The 21,352-nt window shown below is 39.4% G+C and overlaps 1 protein-coding gene across 5 annotated transcripts in view; it reads right to left on the bottom strand.

The window, feature by feature from the left end:
- Nucleotides 1–20,329, bottom strand: part of klc1b (kinesin light chain 1b) — a 43,326-nt gene extending 22,997 nt beyond the window's left edge. Inside the window, exons 1-7 of one of the 5 annotated variants that reach the window (XM_053621646.1) lie at nt 20,050–20,329; nt 4,988–5,255; nt 4,447–4,677; nt 2,325–2,403; nt 1,881–2,109; nt 1,647–1,734; nt 874–975 (exon numbers count right to left, since the gene is read on the bottom strand). In XM_053621646.1, the coding sequence (XP_053477621.1) occupies nt 874–975; nt 1,647–1,734; nt 1,881–2,109; nt 2,325–2,403; nt 4,447–4,677; nt 4,988–5,236 (978 nt within the window). In that variant the 5' untranslated portion in view covers nt 5,237–5,255; nt 20,050–20,329. Of the gene's footprint in view, nt 1–873; nt 976–1,646; nt 1,735–1,880; nt 2,110–2,324; nt 2,404–4,446; nt 4,678–4,987; nt 5,256–12,435; nt 13,535–20,049 lie in introns of those variants that run through there. The other 4 variants (XM_053621645.1, XM_053621644.1, XM_053621642.1 and 1 more) reach the window with 4 other exon arrangements.
- Nucleotides 20,330–21,352: the final 1,023 nt, after the last annotated feature.

Below are 21,352 nucleotides of genomic sequence, written 5' to 3'. Positions count from 1 at the left end.
TTTCTGCTGTTTGCTCAGCATTGACATGATCTCATAAATCTGAATCAATGAGGGGCTGCTATAAAGCTTACTCAGGCTTTGAGCAATCTCACTTAAAGCTTTAGGTGCTTACTCTTCCTACATGCAAAAGTGTTTTGTTTGTTTGGGGTTTTTTTGGGGGGTGCGGGGGGGTGTCCAAAGTCAGAATGTTTTACATAAGCTTACTTTAAGTGATCAGTCATAGTAAAAAATAAAGAAAGAAAGAAAGAAAGAAAGAAAGAAAGAAAGAAAAGTATATAATTAGCATTCAAATTTCACATTCACGCAGCCGAACTTGTTCAAGGTTGTCTCTCGCACAGGTACATGGTGAGGTAGCCGAAAATCTGAAGACATTCATTATTAGATTATTCTATTCTGATGGCAGACTATGGAAAAATAACTTTTATTTCCTTTTAAGTAATCATGCACAACATGACCAAACTATGCTTTTCTAGTCACTCTTATTTATTCTTTTTAAATACCAATGCTTTCGAACTACACATACATCATGTCATGTATGAATGGAAGGTTTTGAAAAGCTTCAAACCCTATGCGTTCATCTCAAGAATGTCATGTGGTGAATGATTTAGTACCTCAGGCAGCAACAAATGACTGAAGCACATCATGATTACGGTATACACTAAAATATTCCACATACGAAATGACAGTAAATGACACAATATGATTAGCTAATAAATGATTAGTCAATACATAACATCAATAAACAAACATTAACAGAGCAGCTCACAAGGTCATATTTTCTGTGGCCATAATCATAAAATCGATGGTGCCTGACTGAACATAGCAGAGATAGATAAACATTTCTGTTCGCTGCATGAGTGCGTGTCTGTTTACCTTCTCTCTGATCTCCAACGCTCTCTTACACAGTGGTTCAGCTTCCTTATATTTGCCCCTCTTCCCGTATAGCACAGCCAGATTATTCAGGGTGGCAGCCACCTGCAGCACAACATGCGCACACAAACACACACACACACATCAGTTTTGACAGAGCCACCTTTATGACAAGCATGATAATCCTTTGCCAGTGAACCGTGTCACCAAACCTGACCCAACTGCAGAGATGCATGATTTCAGATAGAAATTAGTAAGTACTATCAGTTTAAAAGCTATACTGAGACATGGTGTACGATAACACAATGAGACAGATGGATGATGAGACTAAGCTCAATACTGGAACTCTGTGGCCCTACTGGTAAACTGGCCCTATCAGGTCAATCGATATCAGCAAACTGCACAGGAGAGATGTGAATTCAGCTTGTATTCAACATAGAAGATACAGAAAATTTTATTTCACGGTCATTGAATTCCCTGTAAATTACCTTCAGGATATATTTTACAACCGAGGTAAAGGATGAAACTGATCATAGTGGTTGGTGATTGCCAACATTGCTAACAGGTAAATCGTTGCAGGCAAAGTGAAAAAATTTAATTTGATCACAAATATCTGTGGTGTGTGAATGTGTGTGCGAGATTGTGCCCTGTGATGGGATCACACCTCGTGCAGGGTGTCCCCTGGGATAGGCTTCAGGCGTGTAGGATAAGCAGTACAGAAAGTGGATGGATGGATGGATGTTGGAAGGGAAAGGATTATAGCAGATGTAACTTACCGCAGGATGGTCTTTGCCAAGAGTCTTCTCCCTGATGGACAGAGCATCATTGAGCAGGTGTGCTGCCTCTTTATATTTGTTCTGATCCCTGACAGTGACAAAGGAAGTGATGGCTGTTAGTGCCTTGCTGGTATTGCATGAGCAACTCAACAACAGTGTCAGAAGCCAGAAGAGAGTTACAAAGTGAAAGAAACAGTTAATAGCCATCAGTATAACTTCAGTTCAGCTACGTACCTGTACACCAGGGCGAGGATGTTGAGCATGGTGGCAACGTCGGGATGATCATGGCCCGAGGTTTTCTCCAGGTCCTCCAGAGCTTGTTTGCACAGCGGCACGGCCACCTCATATCTACCTTGAGAGGCGTACTGGATCACCAGGTTGTGGAGGGTTCGGAGGCGAGCTGGGATTTCATATCCTCCCTGTTGCGCTGCTGCCACGGCTGCACTGTTGTGCTGGTGCTGCACTGGAGGGGAGGAAGAGAGACACACTTCTGTCTGAGGAATCACGCATTGCAAAGCTCAGACTAAAGAACCAATTACACAAAATGATCCCACTTTTAACTTTTCCACGAACAAGAAATCTTGATGTGTAGTATATCGTAGTACATGAGTACATAAGTAGGTACAGGTACTTCACAAAGTAATTAGCAATTAGATTTAAAAGGAAAAGCTCACTTACTTCCGTGGCCATGTTCCTCATCATCATTAGGGAACAGATCATCCAGAGAGTCTTTAGGTGGTTCGCCATCTTTTTCCTCCTAGAACATCAAATGACAAAAGACATGGCTTAACCATAAACCACTTTTCTGCCACTTGGCACAGATATACTTATCTGCCTCTTCACAAAAATATAACTCCGCTCAATGAAAATCTGGAAATGACTTGAACAATTATCAGTAGGCAAAACTTACGATGAAATTAGAATTAAAAGCTCCGTCATTCAATATTTGGAGTCTTTTCATTTAGTGAACATGCTCAAAACACATAACGACAACCGTGTCCAATTACAACCAGATACGTTTTGACGGCTTGCCATAAAAATGACAACACAACGCTCTAATGTGTCAGATAATGTTTACGTTTGAGTTCGGCTGAAGGTTTGGTTACTGACCAAAAGCAAATTGGAAATATACACCCAACACCACACACACGTGACACAGGATTAACAGCTGGCCAAATGTTTCCTCCTTAAAGTATATAAAAATGCTGAACATCATCTTCCCATATTCACCTCACATATTGCTTTATATATTAGTTCTGACAGGCAATATTTTTTTTAAAAAAAGCTACATTTTAATGCAAGAATTCTTTGGCAGCTTCTCACAGGTTTTAAAAAGGAACTGTGATGCTAAAAAGGCTTTAAAAAAATAAATAAAAAGATTGAGGAGAGTTGACCCAGTATACAGCCCCACAGGCTCTGCTTCTACCTGAGCCCAGTGCTGATGTAAGCAGTTCAGCTCTCTGCCAGCATTAGGAAGGTGAATGGCAATGTCAGAACACAGAAGCCAGCAAGAAAGCCTGACCTAATCAGTAACGACTTATAAACAAATGTATCTATCTAACCAAATAACAGCGTAATTTCAACCACTCCCTATAATAAATATTACCCACTGGCTGCTTTGTTCACACACAATATGCAATCTAGCCAATGTGTTGGCATTCGTAGTGGAAGCTATGACCAAACATTTATATCATAATATAACATAATGGATCCTTTATTTATTAAAATAATTTATTAATATTTTCTCCTTGCCTTTAGTGCGTATTATATTTGGGTTTCAAGTTTAGTTTAATCTTCAGGCAGTCTCTTTGATATCCAATCTCACTGCGGTGAGTGCAGCACACTCATGTACATAGTGTTCTTGCACACTTCCCTAAATTTCCCCTTACTGTGCATGACATAATTCACACAATCATTCTTTGTAACTCGTTTGCAACACACCCACTGTTTGTGCATGCAATTTATCTCACAGTACCTGCAAATTAGCACACGTTGTTTTTTTTTTTATCTTAGTAAATTTGTGCCTCAGGCTCAAAAAGTCATAGCATATTAAGAGAGTAAAGGCTGGATATATACACTGTATTCAGCAAACTACTAAAGGCTACTAGGACTGTAGTTAGCTAGCTAAATTACAAAGTTACTCAACTAAACTACAGATAAACATAGCTGAGACACTAAAAATAACAATTACATTATAGTTGGATGCATGATAGGTACAAGAATAATCAACGAAAACAATATAGTTCCTAAGCAAAAAAAAAAAAAAAGTAAATATAATATTAGAGAAACATAGTGCCTTTTTTTGCTACGTAGGCCTGTTTCAATTCATGACTGCACACACCACAGTTCCATTATCACATGTTTTGCCATATGGCAACAATTACATTTGACCATTTAAGAAAATACTCAAAATATATAAACTTGTTTAAATGACAAGAAAATAAATGTTACCTTATCTCAGATCGTGTTTAATTTTTTTCCTTTAAGTAGTTTTGCCTAAATATTGAAAAGCTAAGCAAATTTTGAGAGCCATCCAAGGATGACCTTCACCATGCCATGTGATTGCAGAACAAATGAAATGTAAACAGCACTTCCTGTTCATCAAGTCATTTTTTGTTATGTCAAAGATAAAGCCCCGCTTTTTCAGTTAGATATGAAAATAGTAGTTTTATATTATATACTGTGTATATACACTATTATTTATTTTTTAATCTAAACATCCAAACTGATTTTTTTTTTAAAGAGCAATAAAACAATGTTTACACACATACAGATGAAAGATCTAAGGTGCTTCTCTTACCGAGGGTGAAACATCTTCGTCATACTTTTTGAGTTGATTCATGAACTCCAGGTGCTTCTTCTCCTCCTCCAGCTGGGCGACACTCTGTTCACTCTTCTGCAGTTTCTGCTGTGTGTTGGCCAACTCGTCCCGCAGCCACTGGTTCTCCTGGCACAGACGCCGCACCTGTGCCCGAAGCTTCTGCTTCTCTGACTCGACGGCATTAAGGTGATTAGACAGCGCCATCATGACCTGCACACGGACACAGATACATACAGGCACGGCAAGGTAAACCAAGGAAAGAGTGAGAGAAAGAAGGATACAAGATGGCTGACTTGCTTGAGTGAATCAGATCTTTTTCCAAATGCCAAAAAGTTCCTCATTCTATCATTAGTTTACTAAAGATAGCTTCAAGATGATTCCTATTTGGCGTATATCTTAATTCTAGTTCAAGATGCATACATGCACTGAAAATCTAGATTATTAACGTTTTTTAAATTATTTTTGTTTTATTTTACTTGGACAGACTCTTAATCCAAAAAATCCAGAAAGACAGGCCCACCTGCGCCTCCCCCAGGCCCAGCTCAATCATCTCCACCGATTTACGGAGCAAGTTGGACTTCTCATGCACAAGGTTGGCCTCCTCATCTTTTTTCAGGCACTTGATGGTCTCCAGCAGGCTGTGCAGGATAGAGTTGTGCTCGCTTTTCAGTGCCTCCAGGCCTTGGATCACCAGCTTAGTGTTTGAGATGATCTCCTCCTGCGTTAGCTTCTCCAGCTTCTCTTCACGAGGATACACCATTGTGGACATCTTCTATCAGAGGTGCAACCTGAAAACACACAAGCAAGTTTACATAAGAGTCGGTTAACAATTCAAACAAAGGCTTTGGATATTCTTCCAAAATGTTCTGAAATAAACTTTAGAATATGTATTTACATCATGGTAATTTACATCAGGTGACTGATCAGACTGAAGATTTGATTTATGAAATGAAATGCCACAATTCCTCCATCATCAGACCAGATGATTAAATACAGCCCTTTCATGCCTCTGATAAATCTGATATGGAGCTCGACCAAAATCTCTCTCTCCCCCCTATCAATCACAGTCACACTAGCCAACCACGGGCATCTGTAAGCTCAAGAATGCAGAAGGGGATGGACAATATTTTCCTCAGAGTTAAGCTACACCCTGACATAGAATGAGCAGCAGTTTGAAAAGATGGCTTAAGATTTGTTGTTGTGTGATAGGGGAGAGACTAGATGACTAAATGGGGGGGGGGGGGGGGGGTCCCCCTTCAAAAAAATGAATTCATAGGCATTAATAGAACAAGAAATGTAGCACATTTTGAGGAGCCCCATGGAAAAGCTGGCATATATCACAAATGAGCATTAGAAACCAAAGCATAAGTTGATGACTAATTAAGCCTACATGACATAAGGCCACAGGGGAAAGGGTGCCTTTTATATTATTATAGTATTTATACTATTTCACAAAATAAGGCTGCTGGTGAAGAATCACTGTTAATCCTAAATTATGAAGCCTCCGGCTGAGCCGAAAGCCAAAATTTTATTTAATTGATTTATTTTATACAAGTAATTTACTCAGACAATCAGCATGGCTTGTGCATAACCTGAAAGTTATTCAAGTTTGCTTTGTCCGAAGCAATTTCCAAAATGCTGGCTTGCCTTAAACGTCCGCTGATACTGGCGGACGTTTGTCACTCCAAACACAAAATATCTTTGCTAAATAGACACTTAACATTTATATGTATAGTTGGGTAAATTTAGAGCTGGGCAATAAAAAGTCCAAGCACTCTTAAACTATTAAGTATGAATATGGGGTCTATGCAAGTCCACTTTACAAGAGAGGTGGTCACACAGACTGGATTCAAAATGCTGACTCCTACAATCAAGACAGAACTTAAATATAACTTCCATGCTAAACATCATCCAGTCATTAGGCCAAGGTTTTGGCATTCTGCAATGTAGACAAGAGCTTTTACAGACCACAAAACTCTCGCAGTCTGTAATACACTGCTGTAAAAAAAGTATCTGATTTCTTCTGTTTTTGTGTCTCTCATACTAATTTGTTACGTAAATTAAAACAAAATCCAAGATAAAACAAAGGGAAAAAATACAGTTTTTAAATGATACTGTTATTTATTGAAGCTAAAATGAAACTCAAGCAGAAGTTTGCAGCAAGACAATGATCCAAAGCATAGGAGTAAATCCTAGTCTGAGAAGTAAGTGAAAGACTGATCTCCAGTTATCTGAAGTTTTTGGTTGCAGTTATTGCTGCTAAAAGTGGCACAACCAGATTTTAAATTTAAGGGGGCAATTAGTTTTTCACATGGGTGATAGGTATTCGATAACTTTTTTTGCTTCAATAAAAAATTAAAACTATTGTGTGTTTACTCAGGTTTCCTTTCCTTTATGCTGTATTTCGTTTGAAGATCTAAAACTATTTAGTACGATGTACACAAAAACAGAAGAAATCAGGATGGGAGCAAATACTTTTTCCACAATATTGTCGTTTGGAAACTGATCCAACCAAGCTTTTCCTACAGATTTTAAATACTTGGTTGGTATTTGAGTAACAGGGTGGGTATATATATTGAGAGGGTGGTTATACATCGAGTGATTATAGAGAGGGTGGGTAGAGGTCATGTGATTAAAGAAAGAGTGGTTCTACACTTGGTGAATGATTAGAGAGAGAAACATCTAATTGGGACATGTGGTATGTGGGTAACTGTTGTATCCAAGGTTAAATAGTAACCATTATTTTATGCATTTCCATAATCAGTGTATTATATAAACCACTTTTGTCACATTTTGCATACAATACCTTCCCAATCTCCCTGACCATGTGCTACTTTAACATTACGGTGTTTTCCAAGGACACCCATGTCCCAGTGGATCCCATACAATTCAATTCAATTTTATTTGTATAGCGCTTTTTACAACGGTCATTGTCTCAAAGCAGCTTTCCAGAAATATATAAAACACAGGATACAGAGTTTAATTGTGTGAATTTATCCCAATTGAGCAAGCCGGTGGCGAGGATAAACTCCCGAGATATTATGAGGAAGAAACCCTGAGAAGAACCAGACTCAGAAGGGAACCCATCCTCATCTGGGTAACAACGGATAGTGTAAAAGCATACACTCATGATATACCCATGTATCACATGTGTGTATGAAACATCGAAGAAGAAGGAGGGGAAAAAAAGGGGGGGGGGACACGATACAGACACCATTCAAAGCAACTTTACAAAGACCTCATGTCAATTAGGGAAGGAGCAGGCTAAATCATAGCTTTGCGCAAAAAAAAAAAAACACCCCAAAGATTCTTTACATAAAGATATCATAAATATCACTTCAAACCTAATTTGCAAATAGGTTTGACTAAAATATTGATTTGTTTACTCTTGCAAAAAAGAAATGCAAAAATAATTGATTTATAAATTAGTGAACTTCACAGAAGTTTGAAATGGTCCTTTTGTTTCTGGTGGTGTATTTTGTGACCTACAACATAAAACCATTAGCACAAGCAGAAGTAAAAGAAACGGTTGGTGGATTAAAATAACACTAGATTACAACCGTTCCTACAGGCACAATGCTTAATTCTAATGTGATCATCTGATGCTGAAGTGTTTCAGTTCCACCCTGCCTGAGACCCGCAGCACCATGTGTGCTCTGGTCATGATGCAGATTAGAGACGACGGGGTTGTTAAGGGCAAACGAGAGCGGGTCTGTGAACACACGGACCCAGCTGAAGACCGTCTGCCTCCAGACGCCATCAACCCATTGCACTCGTCAAAGGAGCATCTTTTCTGTCTCCTGATTTACAACTGTACCACACCCTTATTGAAATCCAGCGCTCTCAGCCAAGACGTTCACAAAAGCACAGGAAGCTGAGCCAGGAACAAAACAAAAGAACAGCGAACAAAATAAAATAAGTCACTGCTCAGTGGCGGAGAAAACAAGACATTTGTGCTCCCCTTGTCTGGCATAAGAGCATCATTTTTTTGTCAACATTGTCAAATAATCTAGCACCTGCCTGCACATAGACGTGTTTTCTGAAATAATACTACTTTAAAGCAGCAGAGAGTTGCGAATCATCACACTTTTTGTGCTAGCAGCGATGACATGAGTTGAGATTTCTGTCAGCAGGATGCGAGCGATTATTGTTGGCCCATTAAATGCTTCGAGCTGCCTGTAGTGGAACAGTTGTAAAGAACATTTTCCTGCTCATAATGATCACATTCAACTTATTTTCACACCCCTCATTAGGAACTCGGATAAAAATGCAGCACTTATAAAATCATGATTGCATCATTTCTCTTAATGGTTGTAATAATGTTTCAAATAGATTGAATGCCTTGGGGACTCAAATGCAGATTAAACTACATGAGGCTGCTTCCAGAGAGATTAGGGATACAGTTTAACAAAGTTGTTGATTACTTTGAAATTAAAACAGATTTATTCAAGTGACTTATGTGTCTTACAGATGACTGGGGCAAACCCACCATTTTCTACCCCTATGGAGAGAGCAGGGTCACGTTGCCTACAGGGATGTAGGCAACGTGAAATGTTTTGGTTCACTCAGATTCAACTTTGACCCAGTTTACACTGGCCTTTTGTAAGTGCAACCGATAAGATGAGCTCTCCTGCACTATATGGCCAAAAGTTTGTGGACGCCTGACCATCACACTTATTTAACATCCCACTCGAGACCCCTTAGCGGTTATAGTACCCTCCACTGTTTTGAGAAGGATTTGCACTACATTGTGGAGTGTGGCAGTGGGGATTGTATTTGTTCAGGCCCTGTTTACACTAATGAGTTTTCATTTTATAAACGGCGTTTTAAAATATAAACGATCCTCATCCACACTGGTGTTTTTTCACTGTGTTTCAGAAACGATCGCCGTCCACACTACATGACCGAATACGCGTGTCACATGACCATTCATGCACACTGGGCATACGCATACAAGTATAAACAGGAAGTTGGTTGCTAGTCAGCGGCAGGCATGACAAACCGGCGTTCCATGTAAGGCTTTACGCCACTTGAAATGAGATTTGTTGCCGATCGCTCTAATCATAGCGCATGTAGGGAGTATTATAAAATGCAGAATTTAACTGCACAATGGCTGCTGAAAATGAAATCAAAGCCAGAAAAGCTTGCGGCTCAGTCTCCATGTTGTTGAGTATACGATCGAGGTAGCGTAATAGTCATATGGTAGGGACTGGACGAATCAGGGAAGGATACGCAATGATCCACAAGACCCAATCAGGGGGCAAATGTGGGCAGCCACGCCTTTGTTTTCATTTTCGAGGGACGAAAATGCTGGAGTAGTGTAGACGACAGGCGTAACCATAGCAAAAGTTATGCGTTTTAAAACAAAAACTCACTAGTGTAAACACACACGCGCGCACATGCACGCACGCACACACACACACACACACACACACACACACACACACACACACACACACATAAAAGCCCAACAAAATATGTACTGGTATTAACTATGCTTCAAGCAACATGCGACCCCTTTAAACTCTAGTGAATTACAAAAATCAATATACTGGAATATTTCATGACATTACACAGTTCTGACTTACACCAGTCTTTTGAAATGTTTAGTCACTGGCTGCATGAATCATCGTGACATGGCATCACTGGAACTGACACAGAGTTTCATACACCACTCATTCAGTCCAAATAAACAGCTTTATGATCAGAACAGCTGTATGAGCAGTGTATATGTATGGTAGTGTATATCAAGCTGCAGTGATGATTAGGCCACAGTGATGATAAGTACACTACCAGGCAAACTTTGGACACAACTGACAGATGAATATTAGGCTTGCTGCGATAGACGGTGTTCCACGGTGTTCGGCCGCACAACGATTACATCACTCGTCCACCGCGGCAACCATCGTTTTGCTTTCTTATAGTAATAAAAATCATTTAGTTCAGTTAGAGAACGAACGTTACAATTAAAAACTGAACGCGTCTGCTCAATTCAGCATGAACCGAATGAGTCCGAGTCGGAGCACAGAACAGCAGGAGTCAGATTTCATTAATCACGTAACAAGTGTGAGGTGAGCTGACTGACAAAACCATGGCAGAAGATTTGGTTTCAAAAGTTCTACGTTTAATGTAAGTGAGTTTGTCATTGTACTGTTTTGTTGTTGTGTTTTTCATTACGAATAATAATGAACCCACTGTTCAAGCAATTGCTGCCCCTGAACTCCCGCTAATTCGAAAGACAAAGTAAAACGCGCATAGATGCACGGGCATTCATAAGCGATTCGAAAGCGAGGGGAAAGAGGGAAACGCCCCGATAACACCGGTATTACCAGTGTCGTAATTTTATACATACATACATACATACATACATACATACATACACACACGTATGTATATACATGTCGTCATGCTCATGTATACATAAAATTCTGAATCAAAAGGTATTTGAATAAGTAGTTTTCACTTCAAACAAGCAGTGAGAAGTGTGGCCTGCTTGCCAACCTGAAGAGGCCTCATGGGTGAAGCTTCCTCGTGAAGCTGGTTGAAAAAAGCCAACCGTGTGCAAAGTTTTATCAGGAAGACTTTTTGTTTTTGAACCTTTGTTTAACACTTTTTGTTCAATCATAATTCCAAATTATAACCAAAATGAAGAAAACCCTAGTTTTGTCAGGCAGTGGAATTTCAAATGAAGCTTAAATCAAGAATGATAAAATCAAGAATTAAACACCTCTGATACCAATTGGAAAGACGGCGTTACTAAACGTATACCCTGTGTATCAGCTTATTTCGAAATCATATTAAACAGGATGCTATGAAGAACGTGGTGTTGTATAATGTTATATAACAGGTTGTATAAAGAACATGGAGAAAAAATAAAACCATATATTCCATATGCGCCAAAAAATGAACATATTGCAGCTTTGCCAGGCATTAGCACAACAGGTGCGTTAGAGAGCAGAGCTACAAAATAAACATAAGTGTACATAGACAGACAAAGCTGATGTGCAGTCTTGGCCCAGCATACACTTGTGACCGATTGGGACCGATACAGCACTAGGTAGAAAAGTAACATATTTCAAAAAGAGAACATAAAAGTGAGTCAAGAATCCTGAACAAAACGAATGAAACGATTAAGAGAAATTCATAATGCATCTGTTCAGTTTTGTCATGCACCAACATGCATTTCCTAATATGCTGATGTGTGTGGGTGGGTGGGGATGTGTGTGGGGGTGGGTGCGAGTTCACCAAATATCGGCAAAGACCATTTCAAAAAATCTTAGTCGACTGCTTGAGGTGTCTTATGTGGCATCAAAGAGTTTCTCAATACTGTAGTGGAAATAAACTGTCAAACATCAAAGGTTTGTGCAAACATGACGGGCTACAACCGCTCGCTGAACACAGACTGGTGGCAAGGAAAGGATGAAAGGATTAAAGGCTTAAATCAAACACAAAACACAAGAAGATCCTTCTAACTGGCGTCACCTTCAAGACTTGAATGTGCCCGTGCAGCAGTAATCTGCGAGTCCTGAGAGCGGCACAGAAGATCTCGGCAAACGGGATTAATAATTGATGTTTGCGAGAGGCCGTAACATGAAACATCTTTATCCGTGGGACGTGGGACCCATTTTCATTAAAAGTATTTTAGAGTGCAGAAACTCGTTCTCCTTTTGAGTGGAAAGGAAATCTATGAACAATAAGGTCTTCAAAATGACAACAAATCTGTGCGGTTTATGGAGAAAGAACTCAATTAAAGCTCAATTTGTTAGCCAAAGAAAAACGCCCACGTGGCTAAAAGGGGAGAAAGAACCAAATATATTAAAGTAACTTTTAAAAATAGAACTAGTTTTACAAGCTAATTATGGTTTTGATGACGGCGTGGGACACGAGTGTCGCACAGACTGGGTGTTTACTATAGCGATGGCTGCAGCTTGGCCGTAGAGGGTATTAAAAAATAAAAGGGCAGCCTACCTCAGCGTCAGCACCAGATCCTCATAGCAAAACAGCGTCGCACACTGCTGAAACAACACCTCACACACGGCCAAACCCTGTCGGCACAGCAACACCATCCACCACCAAATAACAATAACAGGCACGTCTGATCTTAAGGCTAGATGTTGAGACGGTAGAAAAGAAAAGCATCACCGAGACATCGGGAGGAGCCCCACCCTCTGTGCGAGGAGAGGGGGAGGGGGGAAAGAGAGAGAGAGAGAGGCAGTGCACACTGCAGAATTAAAAGGTCCACACAAAGCAGGCAGATACGCACATCCCAGCTTCAACCTCAACAATTCACCTCTATGCACAAGCACACATGTATGCACATGCACAGCCAAGTGTAACAGACAGGTAGACACATGTACTGAGGACCAGCTGCTTTACAATCAGACCTAACGTTATTTTTTTTGACAGAGGAAATTCATCACTTGAGGAAAGACTGCCGCCGTTTCACAGGAAATTGCTCCAACCCCCCCGATCATTTTCCATCCTTACCACCCACCGGGCCAAAGCCATCTTCAGGGCTTGACTCCCTGCAAATAAAAAACGCTATACTCAGATTACCAATCTGACGCAAATGTGGTACTGCAGCAAAAAAAAAAAAAAAAATTTAATCTACACAACTCTGTATTATGGTTAGTCACAAAGTCATCAGTCTGCCATTCTCCCCTGTAACCCACCCAAGATGGATGTATGTAGAGGAGTCAGCAGTAACCCAGCTCACGGGTGATTAGGCAAGAGGAAATAAGTCAAATGCAGAGCAGATGTGCTAATTTACTCCCAAGAGAAAGACAATCTGGCATGTGTGTCCTCGGTTTCCTCAGGTCTCAATAAACCAGAGTGGACGGTGCAACATTCAGCAACATCCCCCTTCTCACAATGGTGCACAGTGACCCCTCTGACCTTTTGCTCCGATACCAATCACCCTGCACGCAGTCTTTCTCCTTCCACTGACTCCACCCCGCTCTCAGAATCTCGTCTCTACTACATTTGCATTCCTGCCTGCTCAGGAGTGCTCTAGGAAAACATTCGGATATCTCGGCCTCAGATGGCCTGAGCATCTTTGATGACAGTCCATACCACTCGCCTAGAGCCAAATGAACAGTAGGTGTGTGATTTGTGAGGAACTTGATGCCAACAGTATCGTCGGGATGACTCTGCTGCCAACAAGACTAGTTCTTCTTATTACTAATCTGTATGCATGAAAACACCTTTTAAAACTGACTTCAAACAGGATAAAAGCTATTGAAGAAAAATAATTATTTCAGACATTTACCCATGATACTTTTGGATCAATATCTAAACCCAATCCATTCATCTGCTGGTTACAATAATAATTCCACATAAATCTTAAACTTTCAGCCACTGGTTCTTGAAATATCACAAAAACAAATTGTCAGACAGACACAAGTATCAATCAAAAACATAATGCCTCCACCCCCTAGTGGTGGATGCATGAAAAGCATGCTAAAAAGTAGCGACCAACTGATAATTGGTTTTACCGATATTTTTCTTTATATTTAAGCATTTTCCCATAATCAGATATCGGTTTTCACCGATAAATGGCGACATCTTGCGGGCGTTTTGAGAATTGAGCACAGGACCGCCACTGCAGCTGAGGGGAGACGATGTGCACAGGTATACTCGCTTTGCTTTAAGTAATAAGCTTTATTTAACATAACAGCCATTAACACACAAATGAAACGTGTTACATAAAAGCTTGATATGTAGTTTAAGCAAGTCGTATCCCAAAGGCGAACATTTACATCGCTTAACAAGATTCGCTCATTTAAAACACCCTAAATTATATTAATATATACTGTATAACCTTTATTTCGCTATTAAACATCTAAATAATTACAACTCTGTGGAAATTAATTATTTATTATTTCCAAGAGCAATCGCAGTTTGAGTATAGTTCTGCGTAAACACAGATAAAAAGCGCTCGGTCAGAAGGTATTTCATAATCTAGACAGACAAAAACCTTTACTAATTCTGATAACATACCAGTTGAGATGGACTCTCGTAATTGCAACGACGTATACGCTGTTTTGGTTGCTACTTTCCTGCCAATGTATACTTATTCCAGCAAAGTAGTTGTCTTCAATCTTTAGCCTAAACAGCACATAAACCTTTTAAAGCTGTAGTTTAAAATGAATGATTACATTTATGCAAAGTCGATAGACTCCCCTGTCATTTATTTATGCTCTCCATTTGAAAACATTAGACTTTCGAAATTTATTTTGTCTATTGTCATTATTAGTGTTGTTGCTGCTGTTTTTATAAGTAAAAATATGTTTTTATTGTTGTAATATGAAGATGAAATATTAACATGAAAGACTGCTAACTTTCAACACCTTTTTGTTTTTAAGATGACTGAAAGGAGGAAAAAACAAAGAGAAGTGTGGACTTACTTCACAGCCATTGCCAGGGGTGAACATAGAATTATTTTTAGGTGCTTTATTTGTTTTACCCGTTTGTTTCTCTCATTAAATCTTTTTTTTTTTTTAAACAAGTCACTTTAGTAACAATGCACTTTATTTTTTGCACTCTTCAGACCCCTCTATTTATTTGTGATAAATAGGAGTTGTGTTTTGTATGCAAGGAGGAATTTAAATTGACAAAACTGCTATAAATAAAACGGTTTGTACAGTTCAGTGGTGTTGTCATCACTGTGTCAAAACAGATGTAAAACAATAAATAAATATCGGTTCTTGCACATGCAAATAATTGGTATCGGTTATAAAAATCAATATCAGTCGATCTCTACTAAAAAGGTTTAAGAGACCTGGGTAGAAATGTATGCTACTCACAAACCCTTTAACATTTCACTATAGACTTAATGCCCAATTCACATCTGTGCATGACCTCATACACGTCCCTAAACTCAGCCATTCTCAAGACTGTAAATGTAAAACTGTACTTCAAGAACAGGGGTGCCAAACGCCAGCTATGGAGTCCCCTTGGTCGAGCGCAGTTTTCTTACTGGAAAACTAAAAACAACTGGCCCAAAGCAATCAAACTTGGGTTTCTAGTTCATCCTACCACCCTGAGAGACAACTCAAATGGTCAAACCAGACTTCTAGCTTTCATTATATCATTATATAGAAAAGATAGACAGACTACACAGTCCTTCACCTGGAGAGATCCCTGACAAAGCTTCCAGAAATTGCGTTCTCTCGCCAAAATAAGTGAGCTGTCCATCGTGTGACTTTGTGGGCTTATCAGTATTTTTGTCTGAAAACAAGAAAAAGAGAAATAACAGAAAAACATTGAGGAAATATTAATTTGGAAGGCATGGACAGCATGGATTGTCTGTTCTGCAAAGAGAACTGGAGGTATAATGCAAAAAACATCATCGTATACTGTTGTACATCATACTGTGTTTAATTTTAATGTTCCTAAACATTTGGGTATGACAACTTTATAAGGAAGCAATATCATTGTCAGTCCCTCCAGGATCGCAGGTGTTAACGTAAAATCAAGGAATCTCTGCAGTATTCGGAGGAGCGTGCAATTTGTCAAAATTACCGCAGATTTTCCACAGATCTGGGCCAAGACACATCGCTAAAAAAGGTCTCATCGCCGCAAAAGACCGTGCGAAACAATTTCATGCAAACGCAATTTCACCAATTGAAGTAATTTTCCACAAAAAAAAAAAAGCACAAAAAACATGCAAGTTGCATCGCAAATTTTGAAAAATAAACCTGCAGCAAAATCAAGCATTTTTGGCTGCAACAATCACAAAAGTCTTTGTGTTGCATGTGTATACATTTCACCTCTCCTGCACATGACCGCAGTGCTTTCCTCATGATTTCCTCTAGGACTCTCACTGGCTGTTTCTCAGCACTGTTCTTGCCACTAGTCATAAAGGGTTCACAGAATGCAATTCATAGACAAAAATAAATAAATAAATATGCTTGAAAATATCAGAGCCTTGGAGACAGCTCACAGACTGAGAAAATCATGTAGCTGAAACATTCACACTACACGAGCGGTTGCCTTTGGGAAATCTGGGCTAAAATCGCATAGTGTGCACTAGGTTTATGATCCTGAAGCTTGTGGCCAGAAAAGCATACAAACGTATCAGATGCACAAGCAAGTACTGCATGCAAACCAACACTGTCTGACTAATCAGCCATTTGTTAACCAATTTACAGTTGGCTGCATCAAAAAAATTCACCAACTACAATTTTTTTTTTTTTTTTTACATTTTATCAATAATAATGAAATGCCCAGATAAATGATTTTCATTTTGGAATGAGTGTGGATGAAAATAATGAACACACTAAAACCCTTTGTTAAGCTGGCTCCCTATTAAAATAAATAAATAAATAAATAAATAAATAAATAAATATTCTGTTGAATAACTTTTTGTGATGGGACAGCTTTAGAGAAATTAAACATAAATGTTAAACACATGTCAGAAAAACAGAAAAGCACCATGTTGCTTCCCACAGCACAAAGAAAGAAACCCAACTATTCTGTAGTATTTTGCTGGGTTTGGAGGACAAGAGAGGCAGACAGCTGAGTGCGCAGGCAGTGAGGGTGCGGTCTGAGTGGATGGACAGCTGAAACAGAGGGAACAGTGACTGTGACGTGTGACCGTACTGCTTCACACACAGTTCTACACCCCCCCCCCCCAAACACACACATCACCCCACATGCAAATGTCCTGAAGACTATTTCCACTCAGCAGGAACACACAACACACACAGCACCCTGCCAGCAGGAGACACAGCAGTCTTTACAAACCCCACACTTAACATGAACACCATGCACAAAGCACAGGCTCTTCCTGCTCTGCCAGACAAGATGGACGAGCTCTGCAAACGCCCTGCTGTGCTCCACCACCCTGCCAAAGCGGCAGCAGTACACTGAGTCACCGTTGTTCACAACGGGAACTGCTAGAGCCTGATATAAGGCTGTGACAAATAAACAGCTTTTTACTTTGGCACACACACACCTTGTGTGAGGGTATGGCCACTTAGAGTTTTTCCACTGCTATTTAAAAACACAACAACCAGCCCAAACAGGAACCAACAGAACTTAGGGTTAGAGCTGCAACAAATCTTTTTTTTTTTTTTTTTTCTTTTAACAATTGAATAATCTCAGCTATTTTTTTTTCCACAATCAACTAATCTAAGGATTATTCTTTGTTCTAATAACAAGAACCCATTACAAATTACAAATAAGGAATATGATAGACCATGTAAAACAAAAATGAGAACATTCATTAAACATTATATCACATGATTCTAAATAAAGTTATTCACTTACCGAATACGAGCTTTGGTTTTAAATGTTTGTGCATCGTCAAAGTGCTGCTATGAAAGGTGACGGGTCACGCTTGGTCTTATTTGTGTGGAAAAGCCTGCAATTCAGGTCTTGTTCTCTCTGACTGCCCTCTTGCCGCTGCAATTTGGAAACGCCAATCAGCCTACAATACATGTCTTTGGACTAGAGGAGGAGGAGACCGGAGTACCTGGAGGAATCTAAAAATATGGTTTTAAAAAATATTCTTTAGAGTAATTTCAAAATGGAAATTGCTCCTCGTTGTTACTCATTTCAAGAACAATCCTTCAATATTTTAGAGCACTTTAAAAACATTAAACTAGAAAAGCTTTGTAGTTGATTTTAAGGTAATAAACGTAAGTCAATGTGGACCCCACAAAATATTCAGCAGACCAGAGATCTCAAAATAAATAATTAATAATAATAATAATAATAATAATAATAATAATAATAATAAATCACTGTAGCAGAACTGATAAGTGTATGAAAGACTGACCGTAGTTCAACATTTCTAGTTTCCTAAATATGAAGAACTTCGTCTTCTGTAGCAAATCCTCTGCTGCGTCTTACCCAACCCCATATTTACAGAAATGATTTAGCTGAAGGTAGCTCATCAAGCCAAAGATTAGCTACAGGGCTGGAGACATTAAGTCAGAAAGGGGAACATTTGCATAGATTATTTTATTTTTACCCTCTCTGGTCTGATAAGTGCTTAACTTTTTTTTTTTAAGTAAATAAACCACCATTCATTACAGTCATGAACAAATCATTAATGGTTAAGCATTAAAAGGTAACTGTTAACCATTCAGTCATGTTAGTTGCTTAAGAAGCCAGACCTTCCCAGATTTTTAGTGGAATCAATACCGCATAAAAAAAAAGATATGTTTAGAGATATGCTAAAGACAAGCTAAAGAGCTGACCATGTTTATTACCAGGGGCTTCCATCCATCCATTTTCCATACCACTTATACCACATAGCGTTGCACCTATCCCAGGGCTCAGGGCACAAGGATGGGGACACCCTCGACGGGCACGCGCACACACACACACTACGGACAATTTGGAAATGCCAATCAGCCTACAATGCATGTCTTTGGATTTGGGTAGGAAACCCCCAAAGCTTGGGGAAAACATACAAACTCCACTCCACAGAGGCACACAGGATTCGAACCCCCAACCCTGGAGGTGTGAGGCAAACGTGCTAACCCTTTTAAAAACACAGTTCTCATGTCAGGTAGCATTATAAGGCAGTACGATATGTCAGGGTCTTTTAGACATCCAAAAGACAACACACTCACAGGCTCTTAGTTCTTTCTTCAACGCAGGTCTTGGAGAACCCCCGTCCTGCACATTTGTAGTGTTCTCTCTGTTCCTGACAAGACCTCAATCAACTAATCTATACCAGGTGATACAGAGCAGTGTCTTTGAGCAGGAAAACACTCTAATGTGCAGGACAGGGGGTTCTTCAGGGTTGGGAGCCTGTGTTCTAGGTGAAGGCTGCACTGTATCTGACTTTGGGTTTAACCTAGTGGACAAGTCACGTGATGCACACAGTACAGACTAATAGCCATGGCAGTGTTACAGCACAATGGGGTTTTAATGGTCTCAACACACCTTCATTATCTGTTCCTTTAAGTCCACGGTTCTCAGAGTGGGGTCTGGGGGGAACTCAGTCAGGGTGTGTGTCTGATGCTGACAACCGGTCATTATCAACGTTTTTGTGGCTATAAATAATGCAACTTTGAATAAAAATGAGTTCCATGGGTAGAAAATGTACGAAATATATAATTATTCCAATAAGTAGCCAAAATATATATCACTACACACCTTTAAATAACGTACTTAATTTTATTCGTCTGTTTGGCGTCCCTGACTACATGTTTAAGATATCTTACTTTAGTCCAAGTCCAAACATCCTTTCTTTTCTGGGTCTTAAAGAGCTTTTATGAATCCCAAACGGTTTCATGAATGTGTAATATTATTCTCAGACATTTACACAGTTGAGATTCCGATACACAAGAAGTACCACGAAAGAACTCGCTAGCTAGCTAGCAGATAACGTTGTCTATCTCGGCTAACAGCTAACTAGCTGCGACGTGCTTGACAGGTATGACAGGAGGTGTCTGATAGTGTATCAGTTGAAAATTCACCAATAAACATGACACAGAAGTGCACACCTGCGAACAAACCCACAAATAGATGCTAAATAGCAGCTCAGGCGAAACGACACGTCTCGGAAACTAGCTAACGTTAGCCAGAAATTAGCAAGCTAACGCCGCTAGCATGACGTCTTACCTCTCTGTCTGTCTGTCTCCCAGGATATCCTCCTGCCTGAGCGAGTGTGCGCTAAATCCCCTGCGCCTCTTTACCTATTTCCACACAAAGGTGATGAGTTGGAAAAGAACCATGAAGCCGTGAGGTCCACTGATAACCTCGAGAACTGTAGGCTTTAAACTGTAACCGCTTCTGTTAGCTTGTTAGCTCGCCTGCCACGAGCCTGCGTTACTCGCTCGTCAAGCCAACAAAAGCAGCAGTGCTATGAGGGCTTCAGCGAGTCCTGCACAGCTCCGTCAGCACATTAAAGGAAAAGTCATGTTTAAAATTACACAACATAATATTACTCAAAGTTTTCTAATTTACGGGGGAAATATATGTGATTGTATGTTACAGTGTAACTTACAGACAGTTTAAATATAAACACTGTTTTCTGGGAGTTTAAAACTCGTGGGATGAATACATGCCACTAATTTACACACCCTTTAAATACACACAGATATATATGTGGTACTAATTTACCCATCACCTCTTAAAAAAATACAAATAGTTAATTAATAATAATTAGCAAGCGAAAAAAAGTCATGAATACATAATTAAAGTACAAAATAACGTCATCTTGGTTTTTAAAGGGGCGTGGCCTCTGAGGGCTGTGGCTGATGGCATTTTAAATAATAATCATAAAGTTCCCATCAAATCAAAATGGACGTTTTCTGGCTTTTAGTATAAATATGTTGGCCTTAAGGTTATCTATAAACTAGTGTGCTCCAAAACAATAGCCTATGTGCATCACAATTTGCGTACTTGTGCACTATTCCATGCCGTTTTGTAGTATAAATGGTGTGAGTAGTGTGTATACTGAAAATTCCAAAGAGAAAATGTACACTTTAAATACCCGGATGATGCACTTAATAAACCAAAAAGAACCGAATGATGCGTTCAAAAAAATCGCATACTATGAGCGTACGTACTGCACTGCCGTAGAAACAGTATGTGTATTATGACATACTACGTCCGGCATGTTAGCATTGTCATGTGGCCTTCTATATCATCATAAACATAAAAATCTTAAACAAGTTAACAATTTATTCGAGGATTGTTAAACAATTCCTCTTTAACCAAGATTTAATACTTAAAAAGAGCCAACGCTATCTTCCGTACTATGGATGTAAGCCCGAGCAATAACAATGCATTGGATTCTAAAGAGCATTAGATTGGACAGAAAATCTGACAAGAAGCTGAAGTGCAGAATGATGTCATCAAAGTTGTTGATCTGTATTGGTGGTAGAGAGAGACTGTAGATTTTTAATACATATATCTTCTA

Source organism: Ictalurus furcatus, chromosome 3 (genome assembly GCF_023375685.1).
Source record: "Ictalurus furcatus strain D&B chromosome 3, Billie_1.0, whole genome shotgun sequence".
NCBI classification, from domain to species: domain Eukaryota; kingdom Metazoa; phylum Chordata; class Actinopteri; order Siluriformes; family Ictaluridae; genus Ictalurus; species Ictalurus furcatus.
This window is presented reverse-complemented; position numbering and strand designations above follow the sequence as displayed.